Raw genomic sequence first — 22,923 nt, forward strand, 5'->3', positions numbered from 1 at the left:
TATTCAAGCAACATCTCAAGACATCAGTCAGGAAGTTAAATCTTGGTTGCAAATTGGTCTTCCAAATGGACAATGACCCCAAGCATACTTCCAAAGTTGTGGCAAAATGGCTTAAGGACAACAAAGTCAAGGTATTGGAGTGGCCATCACAAAGCCCTGACCTCAATCCTATAGAAAATATATGGCAGAACTGAAAAAGCGTGTGCGAGCAAGGAGGCCTACAAAGCTGACTCAGTTACACCAGCTCTGTCAGGAGGAATGGGCCAAAATTCACCCAACTTATTGTGGGAAGCTTGTTGAAGGCTACCTGAAACGTTTGACCCAAGTTAAATAATTTAAAGGAGATGCTACCAAATACTAATTGAGTGTATGTAAACTTCTGACCCACTGGGAATGTGATGAAAGAAATAAAAGCTGAAATAAATCATTCTCTCTACTATTATTCTGACATTTCACATTCTTAAAATAAAGTGGTGATCCTAACTGACCTAAGACAGGGAATTTTTACTAGGATTAAATGTCAGGAATTGTGAAAAACTGAGTTTAAATGTATTTGGCTAAGGTGTATGTAAACTTCCGACTTCAACTGTATATCGCATCTAAAACAGTAGCAATCATTTCAATAAGAGTTAGGTTTGAGTTTGTCAATGGCTTCTCTAAGATCAGTGGCATGAGTCCTGTTGGTTATAATGAAGTAGTGGTTCTGGTTGGGGTAGCTGTTGAATGTCAAGGGATCACTGGAAAAGTCTATTTTCGTCTTTTGCCAATTTATTACCTATTATTAACAATACTGAAGTTAAACGTTTGAAATTAATTATGGCTGAAACAGTCTATCAATCAACATAGTTTACCATTCAGGTTTCTTGCTGGGTAGACTGCTTCCTGTGGAGACCTTCCTGTAGCCTATTTATCTTCAAGTGATTCTCCCAGTGGCCGTTGACAATCCTGCAGCTTCACCTGAGATGGCTGAGCTGTCAACTGTCTTGTGGTTCCGAATGTCAGATTGTGGGGATTCCAATCGTTGCTGTCTGTGATGCTGAATCAGAAACTCCACTGTTAGTGCTACAGCTGCTTGTTGTTTACCTTTGAACATTATTCACATAACAAAGTCACAACAGTAACCTGCTACTAATGATGTTAACTAGTGATGATCATTGATCAGTTTTATGTAAACATATGGATTGGTAACCACTCTTTGTCCCTTTCTATCTTTCTAAGAGGCAAATTATGCCAGCAGCACCAGAGTCCCTCCCCCTGGTGACTTGCCAGCCCATTGGTCAGACCGCTCTGTGCACCACCTCTAGCCCCGCCCTCTCCCCTGGCAGATCCATGCTGCTGGACACGCCCCACAGAGCCACGCCCACACCATGAGCGCCAACGGGCCCGCCCCTGTGGCCCTGGCTACGGCCCCAGCTGCAACCCCAGTCGCCCCGCCGGTTGCCGCTCCGGTAGCCGCCCCCACGGCTGCCCCGGTCCCTGTGCCGACCGTCCCAGTGGGCGCGTTGGCACAGAAGAAGCGGGCGCAGTATGCCAAAAGCAAGAAGCAGGGCAGCAACGCCAACACCAGGCCTGCCAGGGCCCTGTTCTGCCTCAAACTCAACAACCCCATACGAAGAGCCTGCATCAGCCTGGTGGAGTGGAAGTATCCTTTACAACAGACCACAGTGTGTGTGTGTGTGTTTGTGGGAAGGGGGGGGGGTTGTCTGGATGTCAGTAATCTATGTTGTGTTCTTTAGTGTGTGTTCCGTTTATTGTGTATGTGAGTATGTGAGAAGAACCATCATGAGCTCAGTTAGGGTCGATTCAGGGCCGTCACTTGAACTTCCAACCATGCACCAATTCCTGATTTACTTGAATTTCTGAACAGTACAGTTGGCTAATTCTGAGTTGCACCTAGCCCATGCCTAACTGTAGCTACCTAGCTTTAACTTAACCATGTGGAGAGACTGCATCCCATCTCCATTACCCCTCAGACTCCAGTACATATAGACAAGAGACACTCCTTCATGTTAATCTCACCGCAGCCTGTGACTCACTACCCAACACAGAATATGAAAGTGAAACAGCAAGTCAACATTTACTAGCGTAGGTATTATACTGCAGCAGGGAACGCAAAAACAGATGATTTGACACCTATAGCCACTGATGTGTGAATCATTTTACACTTTGTGTTTTTTCGGCAGTGCATGCTAGAGAATAGTCAACTGGAGGTGTTTTTTTTTTTAAACAAAGTCTTTTTTTGCTGCCTCCCAAGGCACTGTGAAAGTCACCACGTCCTAAATCCTAAAATACTGGTGGGGCTTGTAATAACAGAGGGTGACTCAGTGACAAGACACAGCTGTGTGTGTCAGCCTCTGCTGGGACTCTGCTGCTCCAGAAGACACAGTCATCAGAACACTGTGATAACAAGGCACATTATCTCATGTTATTTAGATGGATGCTGAATTGCAAAGTTGCCTTTTGAATGTTGTTATGACTTCTTTTTACTCCTGTAACTTCGATGTCTTTGATTTGAACTATCTGTTTGATGACGATCATTTGAACAGGAAATAATCTAACTGCTTTGATGTTTTTCCCTTAACCTTCTCTTCCAGGCCATTTGATATCTTTATATTAATTGCTATATTTGCCAACTGTATGGCCTTAGCTGTGTACATCCCCTTCCCTCAGGATGACTCCAACTCCACAAACCATGACCTGGTGAGTACATTTATACGTCAGCATTACTCCTGACATCACTTTAATAATGTTTACATATTTTTGCTTTACTCGTCTCATATGTATATACTGTATTCTATTCTATTCTACTGTATTTTAGTCTATGCCACTCCGACATTGCTCGTCCTAATATTTATATATTTCTTAATTTCATTCTTTTACTTTTAGATTTGTGTGTATTGTGTGCATTGTTGTGATTTGTTAGATATTACTGCTCTGTTGGAGCTAGAAACACAAGCATTTTGCTACACCCGCAATAACATCTGCTAAATATGTGTATGTGACCAATACAATTTGATTTGATTTGATTTGACTCCCCTAATTAACCCCATGACCTCCGGATCCCCTTGCAATACCTTTGACCTCTATTGTGCTCTGTATGGTGAAGTTGCCCCTAGATGCTGGATCTTGGGTCAGTTTTGCATTTCCCCCCACTAATGGTTAAGGTTAGGATTGGGGGAGGGGAAGCTGATCCTAGATCTGTACCTAGGGGAAACTTCACCCCAGAGCCTAGAGAATTCTGTGCTTTGCTGTTCTCAGCTGCTACTGTGAATGACTGCTTGGGTTTGCTGCTGTGTACTCTGGCAGTAACATCCTTCATGGTGCAGATGACTTACGGTGTCATTGAAGTCTCTATGGAGGTGCTGTAGGACAGAAGATACCCTCTGTTTGTTTTCAGGTTGTTATGCTGTACCCTGCTCAGTTGTAATGGCTGTGTCTGTTTGTAGGACTAGGGGTTGTCAGGACATGTTTAAAGGCACTATATGGAGTGGGGGGTTGAGGTCGTGGGGGATGGTAAACATGTAGTCCCGTGTAGCTCAGTTGGTAGAGCATGGCGGTTGCAACGCCAGTGTTGTGGGTTCGATTCCCACGGGGGACTAGTATGAAAAAATATATATATACAGTGAGGGAAAAAAGTATTTGATCCCCTGCTGATTTTGTACGTTTGCCCACTGACAAAGACATGATCAGTCTATAATTTTAATGGTGGGTTTATTTGAACAGTGAGAGACAGAATAACAACAACAAAATCCAGAAAAACGCATGTCAAAAATGTTATACATTGATTTGCATTTTAATGAGGTAAATAAGTATTTGACCCCCTCTCAATCAGAAAGATTTCTGGCTCCCAGGTGTCTTTTATACAGGTAACGAGCTGAGATTAGGAGCACACTCTTAAAGGGAGTGCTCCTAATCTCAGCTTGTTACCTGTATAAAAGACACCTGTCCACAGTAAGCAATCAATCAATCAGATTCCAAACTCTCCACCATGGCCAAGACCAAAGAGCTCTCCAAGGATGTCAGGGGCAAGATTGTAGACCTACACAAGGCTGGAATGGGCTACAAGACCATTGCCAAGCAGCTTGGTGAGAAGGTGACAACAGTTGGTGCGATTATTCGCAAATGGAAGAAACACAAAAGACCTGTCAATCTCCCTCGGCCTGGGGCTCCATGCAAGATCTCACCTTGTGGAGTTGCAATGATCATGAGAACGGTGAGGAATCAGCCCAGAACTACACGGGAGGATCTTGTCAATGATCTCAAGGCAGCTGGGACCATAGTCACCAAGAAAACAATTGGTAACACACTACGCCGTGAAGGACTGAAATCCTGCAGCACCCGCAAGGTCCCCCTGCTCAAGAAAGCACATATACAGGCCCGTCTGAAGTTTGCCAATGAACATCTGAATGATTCAGAGGAGAACTGGGTGAAAGTGTTGAGGTCAGATGAGACCAAAATCGAGCTCTTTGGCATCAACTCAACTCGCCGTTTTTGGAGGAGGAGGAATGCTGCCTATGACCCCAAGAACACCATCCCCACCGTCAAACATGGAGGTGGAAACATGCTTTGGGGGTGTTTTTTCTGCTAAGGGGACAGGACAACTTCACCGCATCAAAGGGACGATGGACGGGGCCATGTACCGTCAAATCTTGGGTGAGTACCTCCTTCCCTCAGCCAGGGCATTGAAAATGGGTCGTGGATGGGTATTCCAGCATGACAATGACCCAAAACACACGGCTCAAGAAGAAGCACATTATGGTCCTGGAGTGGCCTAGCCAGTCTCCAGACCTTAATCCCATAGAAAAGCTGTGGAGGGAGCTGAAGGTTCGAGTTGCCAAACGTCAGCCTCGAAACCTTAATGACTTGGAGAAGATCTGCAAAGAGGAATGGGACAAAATCCCTCCTGAGATGTGTGCAAACCTGGTGGCCAACTACAAGAAACGTCTGACCTCTGTGATTGCCAACAAGGGTTTTGCCACCAAGTACTAAGTCATGTTTTGCAGAGGGGTCAACTACTTATTTCCCTCATTAAAATGCAAATCAATTTATAACATTTTTTACATTTGTTTTTCTGGATTATGTTGTTGTTATTCTGTCTCTCACTGTTCAAATAAACCTACCATTAAAATTATAGACTGATCATGTCTTTGTCAGTGGGCAAACGTACAAAATCAGCAGGGGATCAAATACTTTTTTCCCTCACTGTATATAAATGTATGCACTCACTACTGTAAGTCGCTCTGGACAAGAGCGTCTGCTAAAATGTTCAATGGTCATACGTTATTTATGTGTAATACATGTACAATTCTTGCTTTGGCTGTGTCGATGTGTGTGCTATATCCTCTTTGAAGACTGTTCTTGTGTAACCGCAGAGACTATGGGTCCAATCTTTGGCTACATAGAGAATCATCTCCATGCTCTTTTCAGTCGTACTTTGTCATGTCATATTGTTCCTGCAGTGCACCGGAATTTCATTCAGCTTTTTATTTTTAGAAATCCCCATCTCTGCACCACCTCTCTCTATGCTCCCCCGTTCATGTTAGTCTGACAGTGTGTCTGTGTAGGCTGATGAATTATGGGTGATGTAGTGTTCAAAGCAGTGCTTCTACAGCTGAGAGTGAGTGTAAGAGTGTGTGCAAAGTCCACTGGCGAGACAACAGACATTTGGATTCGTACATGAGCAGAATTTAGCTGGAGTGCTTAATGATTCATGAAGAGATCGTATGTCTGACTGCGGAGAGAGCAGACTGCTGGATGTTCTCTTAATGTTATGTCTGAGAGAGAGAGGGGTGAAAGAGAGAGAGAGAGAGAGATAGATAGAGAGAGAGACAGAGAGAGAGAGAGAGAGAGAGAGACACAGACAGACAGACAGACAGACAGACAGACAGACAGACAGACAGACAGACAGAAAGTAGGATGTGTGAGAGCAATAGAAGGCTACTGTAGAAGCTGTCCTGTTTTGTAACACTCAACCCAACTACTGCTTTAAAATATGTATGGGGCTTATACTGCAGTTATGCTGTGGTTGTACGAAGACGTTCTACTGTACCAAGATACCAAGATGTACTACTTGAGAGGAGAAGTGTGGTGTAATGCTTGCAAGTGTGACCTCCAGGAGGGTGACCCCAGGGTATTTGTTTGCACAGTAGTGCATAGGAGGAGGAAAGTAGGTCATCAGGGACAATACAGTCTGTGCTACACTATTGTGTAATCTTGGTTGGTGTTCAACTACATGCTGTTAGGAGGACCAAAAGAGCATTGTCTTATTGCAATGTTCATATCAGTATGAGGATCAGGCAAAAATGTGGTCCTGTATGTCTCAGTTGGTAAAGCATGGCGCTTGCAATGCAAGGGTTTTGAGTTAATTTCCCGCTGGGGCCACCCATACGACAATGTATAGAACTACTGTAAGTAGCTTTGAATAAAAGACAGATTAAATGTAACAGGGGATTTGATTCCATAGTTCTGGGGAATAAACCAGGGCCATATATAAAGTATGTATGGCCCTGGAGTTAACTATGGTTAAAGTCGACTCTATGGAATGTACATAGCATATACACTGAGTGTACAAAACATTAGGAACACTGCTCTTCCCATAACATAGATTGACCAGGTGAATCCAGGTGAAAGCTATGATCTGTTAAATCCACTTCAATCAGTGTAGATGAAGGGGAGGAGACAGGTTAACGATGGATTTTAAAGTCTTAAGACAATTGAGACATGTATTGTGTATGTGTGCCATTCAGAAGGTGAATGGGCAAGACAAAAGATTAAAGTGCCTTTGAACGGGGTATGGTAGTAGGTGCCAGGCGCACCGGTATGTTGGGAACTGCAACTCAATATTAGGCAGGTGTTCTTAATGCTTTGTACACTCAGTGAGGTATGTAGACTAGAGTACACCTTATCTTATGATGATTCAACCTCATTGGGGAACAACCTATAGTGTCATTCTAAATGTGAACTCTATGTAATGTAAATGTAGGCTACAGTCCACCTTATGTTATGTCTATATTCTGTAGAGAGTGGCTATGAAGTCACTCCACAGAAGAATAGCTATCACTGTGCACAGCAACTGTGGGATGGAGGTATGGATGTGTGAGGGAAGGATGGGGTGGATGGGGATGTATCTAAATGGCAGCTAATGAGCAACTGCTGGGCTGGGCTGGCTGAGAGATCCACACACACACGCACACACTCCACACGTACGCACACATATACGGAAACACACACATACACACTTGCGTATACACATACACACACACCCTCCACTACATCCTCATGCCTTCCCACCCGACTGGCCTGCCTGGCCTCTGACTGCTAATTAGCCACGCATGAGAGGCCATGCTGAGGATTAGACATGTCATTATATATATCACATATTGGACTCAGAGTACCAGGGAGTCTTATCGCCCACCGCCGCCTCAGCTCGGCCGCCACCAAAAACTCCAGACTGTCTGCATCTTAAATGGTACCCAATTCCCTATATAGTGTACTACTTTTTACCAGAGCTCTAGTTAAGATTGTCCAGAGCCCTGGTCAAAAATAGTGCGCTATATAGGGAATAGGGTGTCATTTGGGATGCACCCCAGACAGCTGCTACTCCCTAATGTTAAGACAGAGCTGAGAGACTGCCTCTTTATCCATCTAATGCACTGGTATTGTCTTTATCCATCTACTGCACTGGTATTGTCTTTATCCATCTACTGCACTGGTATTGTCTTTATCCATCTACTGCACTGGTATTGTCTTTATCCATCTACTGCACTGGTATTGTCTTTATCCATCTACTGCACTGGTATTGTCTTTATCCATCTACTGCACTGGTATTGTCTTTATCCATCTACTGCACTGGTATTGTCTTTATCCATCTAATGCACTGGTATTGTCTTTAACCATCTAATGCACTGGTATTGTCTTTATCCATCTACTGCACTGGTATTGTCTTTAACCATCTAATGCACTGGTATTGTCTTTATCCATCTACTGCACTGGTATTGTCTTTATCCATCTACTGCACTGGCCTTTTTTACATTAATTCTCCTGTTTTTTGTTTGTTGATATTTGGGGTACTTTTGGGTAGTGTATAATAGGGTTGGGCAATATTACGATAGCATCGTCTATCGACGATGATTGACAGCCATCAACGATGGTGACGATATCGTGATGTTACAGACGATGGTTTAGTCTATTTGAATTTGACTGGCGGCGCGCCGTAAATAACGGAGTCTCGCAATGTACAGCAGGGCAGCACACAATTGACATTCCAAGTAATTTGTCTATTCCTATTTGCTATAGCCTGATTCAATAAATATGTCATATACAGAACGCAAGAGAGTAATCTAGGCCAGACAGAGCGGAGAATTCCACTAAAGCAGCGCAAAATATCCAGTCATAAAATATAGTTTCTCTCTCTCTGTTGGATGCTATAGATTAAACCTATTCATTTTTTTTATATAACGGACACTCCATAACTATCTTGTGTCTAGCTGTTTAAAAAAAACATTTGATCTTTTAAAAAAAAATGTTCTCTCCATTCGATATTCTATGAATATGACTTTGGGCTATACAGATGTAGGACCTTAATTTGAGCCAGTTTGCTACAGCAGAAAAAGAATCCTGCAGCAACAGGAAATGTGAATTATGATGTGGATTATAATTAATAGCCATTTTTTGTAGGGGTTTATACATTTTCCTTAGGCCAAATTAAGTCTGACATTTTTTAAAGTGGAAATTACAAACATTAGAAGCCTTTTTAAACTTTTAATACACTACAAGTTTGAAATGATCTGCATTGCAAGAAAATTCTCAGCAACAAAAGAGTGATCAAGGCCTAAAAACGTAAGGTAGCCAGGGGACTAATAATGAGAGAGAACCAACAATATCAAAATCGAATGACAAGTTTAATCAAGTTTAAGCTTATTAAGAACGAAATGATCCATGCGGGCTGTGAAAATCCCCCCATGCGAGGTTGTAAACCAAATGGCCAATAACCTATCCTCCTACTAGGCCTATTGACTCCTTTATTCAATTTTAGATTTTTGCACTGACTCTATGCACACTCACAGGACTCTACACACTCACACACACACACTCACACTCACACTGACACTCCAACACACACACACACTCTCACTCACACACACACTTCATTGGCTCACACACACATGACACACACACATTCATACTGACTCTACAAACACACACACACACACACACACACACACTTACATACAATCATCATATACACTGCTGCTACTCCGTTTATCATATATCCTGATCCCTGGTCACGTTACCTCTATACAGTGCCTTCAGACCCTTTACTCAGTAATTTGTTGAAGCACCTTTGGCAGTGATTACAGCATCGAGTCTTCTTGGGTACAAGCTTGGCACACCTGTATTTGGGGAGTTTCTCCCATTCTTCTCTACAGATCCTCTCAAGCTCTGTCAGGTTGGATGGGGAGCGTTGCTGCGCAGCTATTTTCAGGTCTCTCCACAGATGTTCGATCGGGTTCAAGTCTGGGCTCTGGCTGGGCCACTCAAGGACATTCAGAGACTTGTCCCGAAGCCACTCCTGCGTTGTCTTGGCTGTGTGCTTAGGGTCGTTGTCCTATTGGAAGGTGAACCTTCACCCCCGTCTGAGGTCCTGAGCGCTCTGGAGCAGGTTTTCATCAAGGATCTCTCTGTACTTTGCTCCGTTCATATTTGCCTCGATCCTGACTAGTCTCCCAGTCCCTGCCGCTGAAAAACATCCCCACAGCATGATGCTGCCACCAGCATGCTTCACCGTATGGATGGTGCCAGGTTTCCTCCAGATGTGATGCTTGGCATTCAGGCCAAAGAGTTCAATCTTGGTTTCATCAGACCAGAGAATCTTGTTTCTCATGGTCTGAGAGTCTTTTAGGTGCCTTTTGGCAAACTCCAAGCGGGCTGTCATGTGCCTTTTACTGAGGAGTGGCTTCCGTCTGGCCACTCTACCATAAAAGCCTGATTGGTGGAGTGCTGCAGAGATGGTTGTCCTTCTGGAAGGTTCTCCCATCTCCACAGAGGAACTCTAGAGCTCTGTCAGAGTGACCATCAGGTTCTTGGTCACCTCCCTGACCAAGGCCATTCTCCACCGATTGCTCAGTTTGGCCGGCGGCCAGCTCTAGGAAGAGTCTTGGTGGTTCCAAACTTCTTCCATTTAGGAATAATGGAGGCCACTGTGTTCTTGTGGACCTTTAATGTATCAGACGTTTTTTGGTACCCTTCCCCAGATCTGTGCCTCGACACAATCCTGTCTCTGAGCTCTACGGACAATTCCTTCGACCTCATGGCTTGGTTTTTGCTCTGACATTCACTGTCAACTGTGGGACCTTATATAGACAGGAGTGTGCCTTTCCTTTCATGTCCAATCAATTGAATTTACCACAGGTGGACTCCAATCAAGTTGTAGAAACAACTCAAGGATGATCAATGGAAACAGGATGCACCTGAGCTCAATTTCAAGTCTCATAGAAAAGGGTCTACCTTATGTAAATAAGGTATTTCTGTTTTTTATTTGTAATAAATTAGCAACATTTGCAAAAAATACTGTTTACGATTTGTCATTATGGTGTTTTGTGTGTAGATTGCTGAGGAAAATGTTTTATTTAATACATTTTAGAATAATAAGGTTGTAACGTAACAAAATGTGGAAAAAGTCAAGGGGTCTGAATACCTTCCGAAGGCACTGTACATATGTAATCCTACCACTCCAGTATCCCTGCACATTGTAAATATGGTATTGGCACTGACCCTGGAACTGACCCTGTATATAGCTTACTTTATTTATTGGGTTTTTGTTCTACCTTACTTTATTTTATAGTACTACTGATATTGATTACTGCATTGTTGGGAAAGAGCTTGCAAGAAAGGCATTTCACTGTACTAGTGCACGTGACAATAAAAACTTGAACCTTTAAATTATCATAACTATCGTGAATAGTAGCATATTTCACAAATATTCTAGCCAAAGAAAGGGTTGTCCTAATGTTGCCACTTTAAAAAATAACAAGAATGAAAGTCTATATCAATCACAGCTTTATGAGAGATATAACATTTTATTTTTATTTTGAGGCAAATATAGCTATTATTATCCAGTTCTGAGGACGATAGACTGTTTCCATCCAGCCCAGGATGTATAACGTTACTCACTACAGTTAGACCGTTCTTCATCAGAATGTTAGCTAACCCTACTCCTTACCCTAACCTTAACCCTTGAACCTAAATCCTAACCTTAACCCTAACCTTAACCCATAACCCTAACCCCTAGCCTAGCTAACGTTAGCCACCTAGCTAATGTTAGCCACAACAAATTGGAATTAGTAACATACCATACGTTTTTGCAAATGTGTAACATATTGTACAAATTGCAATTCGTAACATATCATACAAATTGTAATTCGTAACATATTATACAACTTGTAATTCTATACTATACAGGGAATAGGGTGCCATTTCAGACTCAGCCATAGACTACGTTCTGTGGATGGATGAGATGCGTGTTTAGAACAGGGTCATATTCACTAGGAACCAAATGAAAGGAAATGTGGAGGGACCTACCTGAATTTGTCCAATAAGAAACGCTTGTTTTCACTTTCCGTTGCAAAATGTTTTGCTCCGGTGTGCAGTAATGAACACGACCCAGTGCAGTGTGCTGCAGAATCATGTTGCCCTGGTTGGAAGAGTGGGCCTCCCAACTTGCCAGCCTCGTTAGTAAAGCTTGGTTAACTGCAGCAGCAAGCAGCTCATTATAAATAGAAATCCATTTCCTCCTTGGGCAGTAAGACAAGGCTGGAGGACTGGAGTTCCACAACCACCAGGAGGCAGAAGGGAGTCCATAATAGGGTTAACTGTACACTTCACACACACACACACACACACACACACACACACACACACACACACACACACACACACACACACACACACACACACACACACACACACACACACACACACAGACACACACACATACACACACCCATACAGACACACACACACACGCACACACACACACAGGGCATGCCCACATTTCCAAAAGCACACACACTCCGATTTGGGATTTTGGGCTTCATCTGGAAAGCTCTGCCATGGTTGACCAACTTGACCTCGTGCTCTAGTACACAGTCAAAAAATCTAGTTGATTAAATTTAATATTATTTAGGCACTGGTTCCACAGGCTTTTTTTTGTTTACTCGGTTAAATGTTGTCTGAACGTAACATTTTTAGTTGGCCCAAACTTTATCTCCAACATGAGAAAACATAAGCAAAAATGCAGTCAACTTAAAATGATGTGTTTTCTCAAATTGTCTGTAAATTATAGTTTGGGCATCTTACCTAAAAAAATGTCTGTGGAACTAGTTACACACACTGCTTTTAACATGTCCTCACTTGGGATTTAAACTCACAACCGCTTGGTTGACAGCATTCCAATCTTCCTGCTATGCCACCATGTCTGTGTACTCCTGAGTGGCGCAGTGGTCTAAGGCACTGCATCGCAGTGCTAACTGTGCCACTAGAGATCCTGGTTCGTATCCAGGCTCTGTCGCAGCCGGCCGCGACCGGGAGACTCATGGGCGGCGCACAATTGGCCCAGGGTAGGGGAGGGAATGGCCGGCAGGGACGTAGCTCAGTTGATAGAGCATGGCGTTTGCAACGCCAGAGTTGTGGGTTCGATTCCCACGGGGGGCCAGTATATATATATATTTTTTATATATATATAACAAAAAAATAACATTAAATAAAAAATATTTATGTATTCACTAACTGTAAGTCGCTCTGGATAAGAGCGTCTGCTAAATGACTAAAATGTAAATGTGTCAATTACTGATTTGACATGTATTGCTACACTTCTACGTAAATCTCAGCTCTGTTAAACGCACACTCAAGAAAAACGATTTTATTGATCATAGTGATTTAGGAATAACATTAAAACAGAGTAATTTGACCCACCAACATTAGACAACTATACAGAAAAAAACTACAATTGCTTAAATAAGTAAATCAAATCAATAATGTGAGAATAGTCTGATTAACTGATAATTGACACAGACATGGTGGTATAACTGGAAGGTCAGAATGCCATGAACCAAGAGGTGAGTTCAAGTCCCAGATGAGGAAATGTTTGAGTAATAATTACTGTATAAATTTACATGCACAATGTGTGTCAAATATATTGTTGAAAACTTTGCTTGTTCCTGATAACTTCCTTGTCAAACAGTTTGGAATGAGTGCTCTGAAATTATCACCCTGAAAGGCTCTAACACACACCTTGTGAAGAACAGTCACACACACCTGTCTGATAGAGAGTGTTGCCTCTTCTCTGCACACGTCTGTCTCCACCGCCACCTGTCTAGGAAACAGCCAGGCAGACATGGGGTCTGTCTGCCCCATCCTTCCTGTTTTAAGGTCATTTGTGACTGCTCTCTGTAAGACTCAGCGCTCCCGGAAGGCAGCTCCTCCTGCTGAAGGTAGCTGAGCAGAAAGCACCCTGGAACAATGACCTTTTCACTCTGTATATGATTCATACATTTCAACCTTCATAGGGCAACATGCACACGGAGCATCCTGGCTGCTATCATGTTAGTGTGTGTGTCTGTATCACTGTTGTTGGACAATACTATTCACTCTAATTCACCTCACCCACCGGGGACAAAATGACACTGACAATAGTCTGAAATGACCGCAGATATACTAGAGCAAGGCTGTTCAATGTCGGCCCTTGAGGGCCCAAACACTTCTGTTTTTCATCCCCTTCTTCTAATGAGGGACACCAGGTGAGTGCAACTAACTACCCGGTAGAAACAAAAACCAGGAGTGTTTCAGCCCTCCAAGAACGGAATTGAACAGCCCTGTACTAGATGATCCAATGGAGACTGAAATGACCATAGGTGAACTACAGATTAGAGGGACCACAGAAGGTCCAGTACAGTAACATCCATCAGGCAGACTGCTAGAGCAGAAACACATCCTGTGATCCCACAGCTTTGCCTTGTTGTTTATATGGGCATACTCTTGATTACATGTACTGTTTACTATCTGTTAGCCTCTCGTGGTATTTTGGTTTTCACATGGCGTGTGTCGTGTCAGAGGAGTATGTGAGGGAGTGTGTGTGTGTGTGTCTGGGTGTCTGTGCGTATGTGTGTGTGTGCTTGTGTGTTTCAAGTGTGTATCCGTGTGTCTGTGACAGTGGAGGTTGGCTGTGGCTGTAACTGTAGCTGGCGTGGCAGCAGTGTCTCTGGACTCCAGTGGAGATGATGGCAGAAGTGTGTGTTTAGTCACTTAACTAACTGCTCATTTGTGGCTCACGCTACGACACCCCCTTCTCGTTATCCCTAATGTGCGTGCACATGCGTGTGTGTGTTTATGTGTGGGTGGTAAAGCAGGCCATTGATAGACAATGCATGCCCATCTAGCCTGTCTTGTCTAGAAGGACACACTGTGCCTATTTATCCCTATAGAATGTTATCGGAAATTCAGGTATCTGTATCATATATCATGTAAGTTAGGCTCCTGCAATGATTAATTGAAGGAGTCAAATGATGAGTTACTGAACAAATGAATGAATGAATCTGGTAATCTAACTAGTATGACTAATCATGTTTTCTAGTTATGGTGAAAACCACTAACATCCAGAGCTCATTGAAATACCATCAACATGCTCAGGGGCCAGATATACAGTATCAAGCATCTCAGCGTAAGGGTGCTGATTTAGGATCAGATTTGCCTTTTAAGATCACAATGAAAAAGGTTACACAGGCAGGGAAGACCCAGGGAAGACCTGATCCTCGATCAGCACTGAAATTCTGAGATGTTTGATACGGCCCCAGATATCTATAGACGAGTATAAGACTGATAGTGAGAATATGCTGAATGTGTTATTAGACAATCCAGAGAAGCAGCTGCTATCTGATCTATGTCCTTTTGAAAGACAGCATGTGAACTGATTGTGGACTACAGGAAAAAAAAGAGGACTGAGCACACCCCCATTCTCATCGACGGGCTGTAGTGGAACAGGTTGAGAGCTTCAAGTTCCTTGGTGTCCACCTCACCAACAAACTATCATGGTCCAAACACACCAAGACAGTCGTGAAGAGGGCACGACAAAGCCTATTCCCCCTCAGGAGACTGAAAAGATTTGGCATGGGTCCTCAGATCCTCAAAAAGTTATACAGCTGCACCATCGAGAGCATCCTGACTGGTTGCATCACCGCCTGGTATGGCAACTGCTCGGCCTACGACCGCATGGCACTATAGAGGGTAGTGCGTACGGTCCAGTACATCACTGGGGCCAAGCTTCCTGCCATCCAGGACCTCTATACCAGGCAGTGTCAGAGGAAGGCCCTAACAATTGTCAAAGACTCCAGCCACCCTAGTCATAGACTGTTCTCTCTGCTACCGCACGGCAAGCGGTACCGGAGAGCGAAGTCTAGGTCCAAAAGGCTTCTTAACAGCTTCTACCCCAAAGCCATAAGACTCCTGAACAGCTAATCATGGCTACCCGGACTATTTGCATTCCCCCCCACCCCTCTTTTACGCTGCTGCTACTCTCTGTTTATTATCTATGCATAATCACTTTAACTCTACCCACATGTACATATTACCTCAATTACCTCGACTAACCTGTGCCTCCACACATTGACTCTGTACCTGTACCCCCTGTATATAGCCTCCCTACTGTTATTTTATTTTACTACTGCTCTTTAATTTTAATTTTTAATTTGTATTTATTTATCTACATCTGTGTATGCGAGTGCAAATGTGTTTTAGTGGTGCACCTTTGTGTGTGTGTGTGTGTGTGTGTGTGTGTGTGTGAGAGAGAGAGAGAGAGCGAGAGAGAGAGTGAGTGAGAAATAATATGGGAAAACTGAGGTTCTGATGTGATCAAAGCCAAAAAAAGAATACATGAAAGTAAGCGAGAGAGAGAGTAAACATTATTGTTTCTAGTTTAGGTTAGTTATGAGTGAAGTGTCCTGGCTTCGCATCACTTCAAAAGATTGACAAGTGACTGAAGTAACCACCTAGGAGCTGTGTGGGAGAGCCGGGCGAATCAGCTCAATCAGACCAGCAACTGAAAGATTTTAAATCTGCCAATGAGAGGATTGCATGAAATATTCTGCATACGTTTTTCCAGGGCATAATTGTCATAGATTTAGTCAGGAAAAACTTGACAAGTATTTTTCATCATAGTTATTGTTGATGAAATTAACACTGGTATTTGGATAATAGATTCATCCTCTAGATAAAAACATTTTTTCAGTCATTATTCTGCAGTCAGTAGCTATATTTACATTAAAGGGATACTTTGAGATTTTGGCTGTTACCATAGACTTCCAGTCATTGCACTAATGCTAGTTAGCAATTGCGCTAATGGTAGTTAGCAACTTCCTTCAAACTGCATGCATGCAGAGACATAAAAATGATATCCACGAGTTCCTTTGACTCTGGGGAAGTAGATAAAGGGCTTCATTGCTAAGTATCCCTTTAACTTGTCCAGTGATTTTTTGTAGAAATTCGACAATTGCCTGCTACGGTGGGTTTCCATTGAATTATCTTGTGTCGATAAAAACAGCTGGACGTAAGGACGTCAAACCCCCCCCCCCCCAAAAACCTGAAGTATTTCCATTACCCATTTAGGCAAATTGCGCATGAATAAATTGGCGACAGCCTGTATGCCCTCCCACCTATCTGTTTCATGTCTCAGGTAGCCTGTGAAAGCCAGAATGGATAGAATGCAATAATAAACTCATATTTGCCATATTCTAAAAATTATCATGTGCCAACTAACAATATGGCTATTGGCTAACATTATATCACAGATAAAAGGGGGAGCTTTGATTATACATGATATAACTAATGGTAGCTACATTCACAGTGTAATGTTTCTGCTGGTTGAAGATAGACATTATGGCAATGTTAAAGATGACCTCTTGTTGTTATAGCGCTGCTGTTTCCGTTCAGAGAATGACACCACAGCCTCTCCATAGCTTCGCCCGCCCCCTCACTGATGCACACACACCCAATGCATGCATGCACCAGTGTACGCAGCGCACGCAGCGCACGCAGCCATACACACACTGCCCTCTGTGGTCAGGGGTGGTATAGCGCCCTGAGCTCCCACATACAGTATATAGAACTGTTTGTGTGGGTAGAAAAGTATATAATGCTGTTGCTGGGTAACAGTGCATTAATAAACATTGCATTCAGAGACAAATATAGAAACACTTCTCTTTCTGAGAGGGGGAGGGGGAAGATGGTCTATGGTTTGATCAGAGATCGAAGGTCATATTCACACAATTTAATCTACACACATGCACACACACACACACACACACACACACACACACACACACACACAGTCGTGTTTAGCTAACCTTGTGGGGACACACAATTGATTCCCATTCAAAATCCTATTTTCTCTAACCTTTATCCCTGAACCTAACCCTAACCCTAACCCTTACTCTAACCCTAACCTTAAACCTAACCTTAACACGAAAACCTAACCTTAGCCCTAACTCCTATTCCCTAACCCTAAACCTAACCTTTAACCCCTAACCCTAATTCTAACCCTAAGACTAATTCTAACCTTAACCCTAAACATCCTAGAAATAGCATTTTTCCTTGTGGGGACTAAGAAAATGTCCCCAGTTGGTCAAATATTTCTTAGTTTGCTATTCTTGTGGGGACTTCTGGTCACACAAACAGGTAAATATACACTACACAAATACGCTTGTTCAAATGCAGTTGCTGTTTCTCCGGTGGATGTTGATGTTAGAGCTCAAGCTGAGCATAAAATTGCTCCACAATTAATTGGATATGTTGGCCTAGCTATTTTATTAGCAAGGAAGTGTGTCCAAAATGGCACAATTATACAACACACAAATATAAACACACACAGAATGATGCTGTGAGGAAGCACTGTGTGTGTGCTGGCTTCCTTCAACCCCCTAGCTGGCCTAGACTCCTATGACTGAGCCATACAGACAGGGGGGGGGAGAGGGAGGGAGAGAGAGTCATGATGATGGCATTGTTACAAAACCAGAGCAGCAATACATCTTGTAGCCCTATGAAATCACATTCATTGGTTACAACGTCGACACAATAAGATGAGGTAGGATGTTTGTTATTTTGTGCTATTTGTTTACCGTAAATATATTGACTCTTATCAAGCACCTCCACAAAGCCAATGGATATGCATATTCGATTTTCTATCCTAGCTCTGGTCCAGGGTGTTACATGCAGCTTGCTGACTCTGAGACTTCCTACAGTGTCAGCAAGCCACACGTAACGCCCTGGACCAGAGCTAGTCCTATCCCTTCTCGACTATACACTTGTGTCTTTAAGGTTTCTGTGTAATTTGAATGCAGTAGAAGTGTACATATACAGCATAGTTGTTTGTTTGTTTTTTTGTTGTCTGCAGAGATAGTTGTCCTGGTCATACAGTGATATTCAACACACATGATGTCACCGTGTGTGACTCATCATGTGACTCTGGCCCTCCGCCACAAGTACAGATGTGCTGTTCTATGCACGCTCTTTGTGTACTTACTCACCGACTGTGATACACGCTCTTCATGTACTTACTCACCACTCTCAGGTAATCATGTGATCAACTGCACTGGAGCCATGGATTATTATTACGCAATAAAATATATTTACAGAGATGTAATGGCGAGATCACCTGTGTATTAAATAAAGGATACAACTGAAATATGTAATGTAATAGAGGCTTAACATTGCAATGTCTATATTGACTATATCCCTCCCTCAGCCCCCTACTGGCATTCTCTATCAGCGCGCTCCAAACCAAAACACTGCTTAGTTTTGTCTATAGGCCTATTCCTACGGCACCAAACGGAAGAAAAAACTGACTGAAACAGGTAAGGACTACCTGAACTTGTCCAATAAGAAATGCTATTTTTCGTTAATACGACCCATGACTTTTGCATGATGAGATGAGTCATTTTAGCAGCCTAGTGGATAGCTCTGCTAACAGTGTCTGCATTGTTCATAGCCTGGTAACTTCAACCATTTTGTATCTTCTCTACGGGTCATAGAGTTCAATGTGTCAAATCGGAGGGCCTGTTGTCTGGACCTCTGGCAGTCTCTATGGGGGTGCCACAGGGTTCAATTCTCGGGCCGACTCTATTCTCTGTGTATATCAGTGATGTCGCTCTTGCTGCTGGTGACTCTCAGATCCACCTCTCCGCAGACGACACCATTTTGTATACATCTGGCCCTTCATTGGACACTGTGTTAACAAACCTCCAAACGAGCTTCAATGCCATACAACACTCCTTCAGTAGCCTCCAACTGCTCTTAAGCGCTAGTAAAACTAAATGCATGCTCTTCAATCGAACGCTGCTTGCACCCGCACGCCCGACTAGAATCACTACTCTTGGCGGGTCTGACTTAGAATATGTGGACAACTACAAATACCTAGGTGTCTGGTTAGACCGTAAACTCTCCTTCCAGACTCACATTAAGCATCTCCAATCCAAAGTTAAATCTAGAAACGGCTTCCTGTTTCGCAACAAAGCCTCCTTCACTCATGCTGCTAAACATGCCCTCGTAAAACTGACTATCCTACCGATCCTTGACTTCGGCAATGTAATTTACAAAATAGCTTCCAACACTCTACTCAGCAAATTGGATGTAGTCTATCACAGTGCCATCCGTTTTGTCACCAAAGCCCCATATACTACCCACCATTGTGACCTGTATGCTCTCGTTGGCTGGCCCTCACTACATATTCGTCGCCAAACCCACTGGTTCCAGGTCATCTATAAATCACTTCTAGGCAAATCCCCGCCTTATCTTAGCTCATTGGTCACCATAGTAACACCCACCCGTAGTATGCGCTCCAGCAGGTATATCTCACTGGTCATCCCCAAAGCCAACACCTCCTTTGGCCGCCATTCCTTCCAGTTCTCTGCTGCAAATGACTGGAACGAACTACAAAAATCTCTGAAGCTGGAGACACTTATCTCCCTCACTAACTTTAAGCATCAGTTGTCAGAGCAGCTTACCGATCACTGTACCTGTACACAGCCCATCTGTAATTAGCCCACCCAACTACCTCATCCCCATATTGTTATTTACATTGTTATTTATTTTGCTCATTTGCACCCCAGTATCTCTATTTGCACATCATCTTCTGTACATCTATCACTCCAGTGTTAATACTAAATTGTAATTATTTTGCACTATAGCCTATTTATTGTCTTACCTCCATAACTTACTACATTTGCACACACTGTATATAGATTTTCTATTTTCTACTGTGTTATTGACTGTACGTTTTGTTTATTCCATATGTAACTCTGTGTTGTTGTTGTTTTTATCGCACTGCTTTTCTTTATCTTGGCCAGGTCGCAGTTGTAAATGAGAACTTGTTCTCAACTGGCTTACGTGGTTAAATAAAGGTTAAATAAAATAAAAAAATTAATGGCCAGTGATGTTATGTAGTCCTGCCTGTGTATGGTTCAGTGGGTTAGCATCCTCCTTGATCATATGGTGAGCTCTCTCTCTGAGTCTCATGGACTGTGTTATTGCCTTCAGACATGAGCATTCCCCCTGTGGTAGGCTAGAGACAGGGCAACACCGGCTGGATGAGGGGTGTGTGGGTGTCTGTGCGTGTGTGTGTGCCTGCCTGCGTGTCACTGGCGTACACGTGTGTGGAAGTGTTTAACTGTATTGACAGGACCGTTTATCTATCTCTGTGTGTGTGTCTGCGTGTGTGTGGGCGGGGGGGGGGTTTGTCTTGGTGGGTGTGGGACGTGTTAATACTTTTCTGTTAGTATCTGTGTGTGTATTTATGCTGGAGTGCATACTGTATGTCTCTTTACAGCACAAATAAGCTCTGTGATGAGTCAGAGATATTTATGGCCTGCCCCACAGGCCTCGCTTTCCTCTCTCGCTCTCTCTCTCTCGCTCTCTCTCGCTCTCTCTCTCTCTCTCACACTCTCTCTCTCTCACACACACTCTCGCTCTCTCTCTCTCACACACACTCTCGCTCTCTCTCTCTCTCACACACACTCTCGCTCTCTCTCACACACTCTCTCTCTCTCTCACACACACTCTCGCTCTCTCTCTCTCTTTCACACACTCTCTCTCTCTCTCTCTCTCTCTCACACACACTCTCGCTCTCTCTCACACACTCTCGCTCTCTCTCTCTCTCACACACACTCTCGCTCTCTCTCTCTTTCACACACTCTCTCTCTCTCTCTCTCACACACACACTCTCGCTCTCTCACACACACTCTCGCTCTCTCTCTCTTACACACACTCTCGCTCTCTCTCTCTCTCACACACACTCTCGCTCTCTCTCACACACTCTCTCTCTCTCTCTCTCTCTCACACACACTCTCGCTCTCTTTCTCTCTTTCACACACTCTCTCTCTCTCTCTCTCTCACACACACACTCTCTCTCTCTCTCTCTCTCTCACACACTCTCTCCTCTCTTACTTTCTCTCTCTTTATCCATCTTCTATCTCCCCCTCTCTATCTCTCTCTTCTACTCTATCTCCCCCTCTCTATCTCTCTCTCTTCTACTCTATCTCCCCCTCTCTATCTCTCTCTCAGGCTAGGATGGCAGAGTGCAGATCCAACTTTGCTGATGTATAAATAAATGCCTGTGTAATCGAGTGGGAATGGTTTATTATTCACTATTAAACTCACATGCTTTCATGAACAAGAAAGTGGACATTTGCATACATTTACCATAGCTCTGGATGCCTGAGCCATGGGGTGATGACATCTGAGTTTTAATGGCAGGCCAGCCTTCAACCAATAGATTTAAAGGGAAGAATCTCTGCAATTCACAAAACAACAAAGCGGGCCAAAAATTGATGTAATCAAAGCACATTTTTAAAAAGTCCTGTTCAAACCTGTTCAAGAGATCTCATAAAGGATAGTTATTTTCCTTGAATTGTGGGACAGGATCGTTATAGCTTGATTTATTTATTTATTTGACTGTATGCCAGGTACTCTGTAACTTTGTGTTTGTGTGTTTTCGACTCAACTCAAAGGGCTTTATTGGCATGGGAAACATATGTTTACATTGCCAAAACATGTGAAATAGATAATAAACTAAAGTGAAATAAACAATACAAAAATTAACAGTAAACATTACACTCACAAAAGTTTCAAAGGAATAGAGACATTTCAAATGTCATTATGGCTATGAACAGTGTTGTAACGATGTGCAAATAGTTAAAGTACAAAATAGAAAATAAATAAACATAAATATGATTTGTATTTACAATGGTGTTTGTTCTTCACTGGTTGCCCTTTTCTTGTGGCAACAGGTCGCAAATCTTGCTGCTGGGGTTGCACACTGGTATTTCACCCAATAGTCTATCAAAATTGGATTTGTTTTCGAATTCTTTGTGGGTCTGTGTAATCTGAGGGAAATATGTGTCTCTAATATGGTCATACAGTTGGCAGGAGGTTAGGAAGTACAGCTCAGTTTCCACCTCATTTTGTGGGCAGTGTGCACATAGCCTGTCTTCTCTTGAGAGCCAGGTCTGCCTACGGCAGCCTCTTTCAATAGCAAGGCCATACTCACTGAGTCTGTACATAGTCAAAGCTTTCTTTAATTTAGGGTATTCTGCCACTGTATACTCTCTGTTTAGGGCCAAATAGCATTCTAGTTTTCTCAGTTCTTTTGTTAATTCTTTCCAATGTGTCAAGTAATTATCTTTTTGTTTTCTCATGATTTGGTTGGGTCTATTTGTGTTGCTATCCTGGGGCTCTGTGGGGTCTGTTTGTGTTTGTGAACAGAGTCCCAGTACCAGCTTGCTTAGGGGACTCTTCTCCAGGTTTATCTCTCTGTAGGTGATGGCTTTGTTATGGAAGGTTTGGGAATCGCTTCCTTTTAGGTGGCTGTAGAATTTAATGGCT

General features: G+C 43.1%; 1 protein-coding gene across 5 annotated transcripts in view; it reads left to right on the top strand.

The window, feature by feature from the left end:
* Positions 1–22,923, top strand: part of LOC121578114 (voltage-dependent L-type calcium channel subunit alpha-1D-like) — a 110,096-nt gene that overhangs the window by 4,841 nt on the left and 82,332 nt on the right. For all 5 annotated transcript variants that reach the window (XM_045223766.1, XM_045223765.1, XM_045223767.1 and 2 more), the window contains exons 2-3: positions 1,219–1,642; positions 2,595–2,700. In XM_045223766.1, the coding sequence (XP_045079701.1) occupies positions 1,368–1,642; positions 2,595–2,700 (381 nt within the window). In that variant the 5' untranslated portion in view covers positions 1,219–1,367. The remainder of the gene's footprint in view (positions 1–1,218; positions 1,643–2,594; positions 2,701–22,923) is intronic.

This window comes from Coregonus clupeaformis, chromosome 12, assembly GCF_020615455.1.
Source record: "Coregonus clupeaformis isolate EN_2021a chromosome 12, ASM2061545v1, whole genome shotgun sequence".
In the NCBI taxonomy this organism is placed as follows: Eukaryota; Metazoa; Chordata; class Actinopteri; order Salmoniformes; family Salmonidae; genus Coregonus; species Coregonus clupeaformis.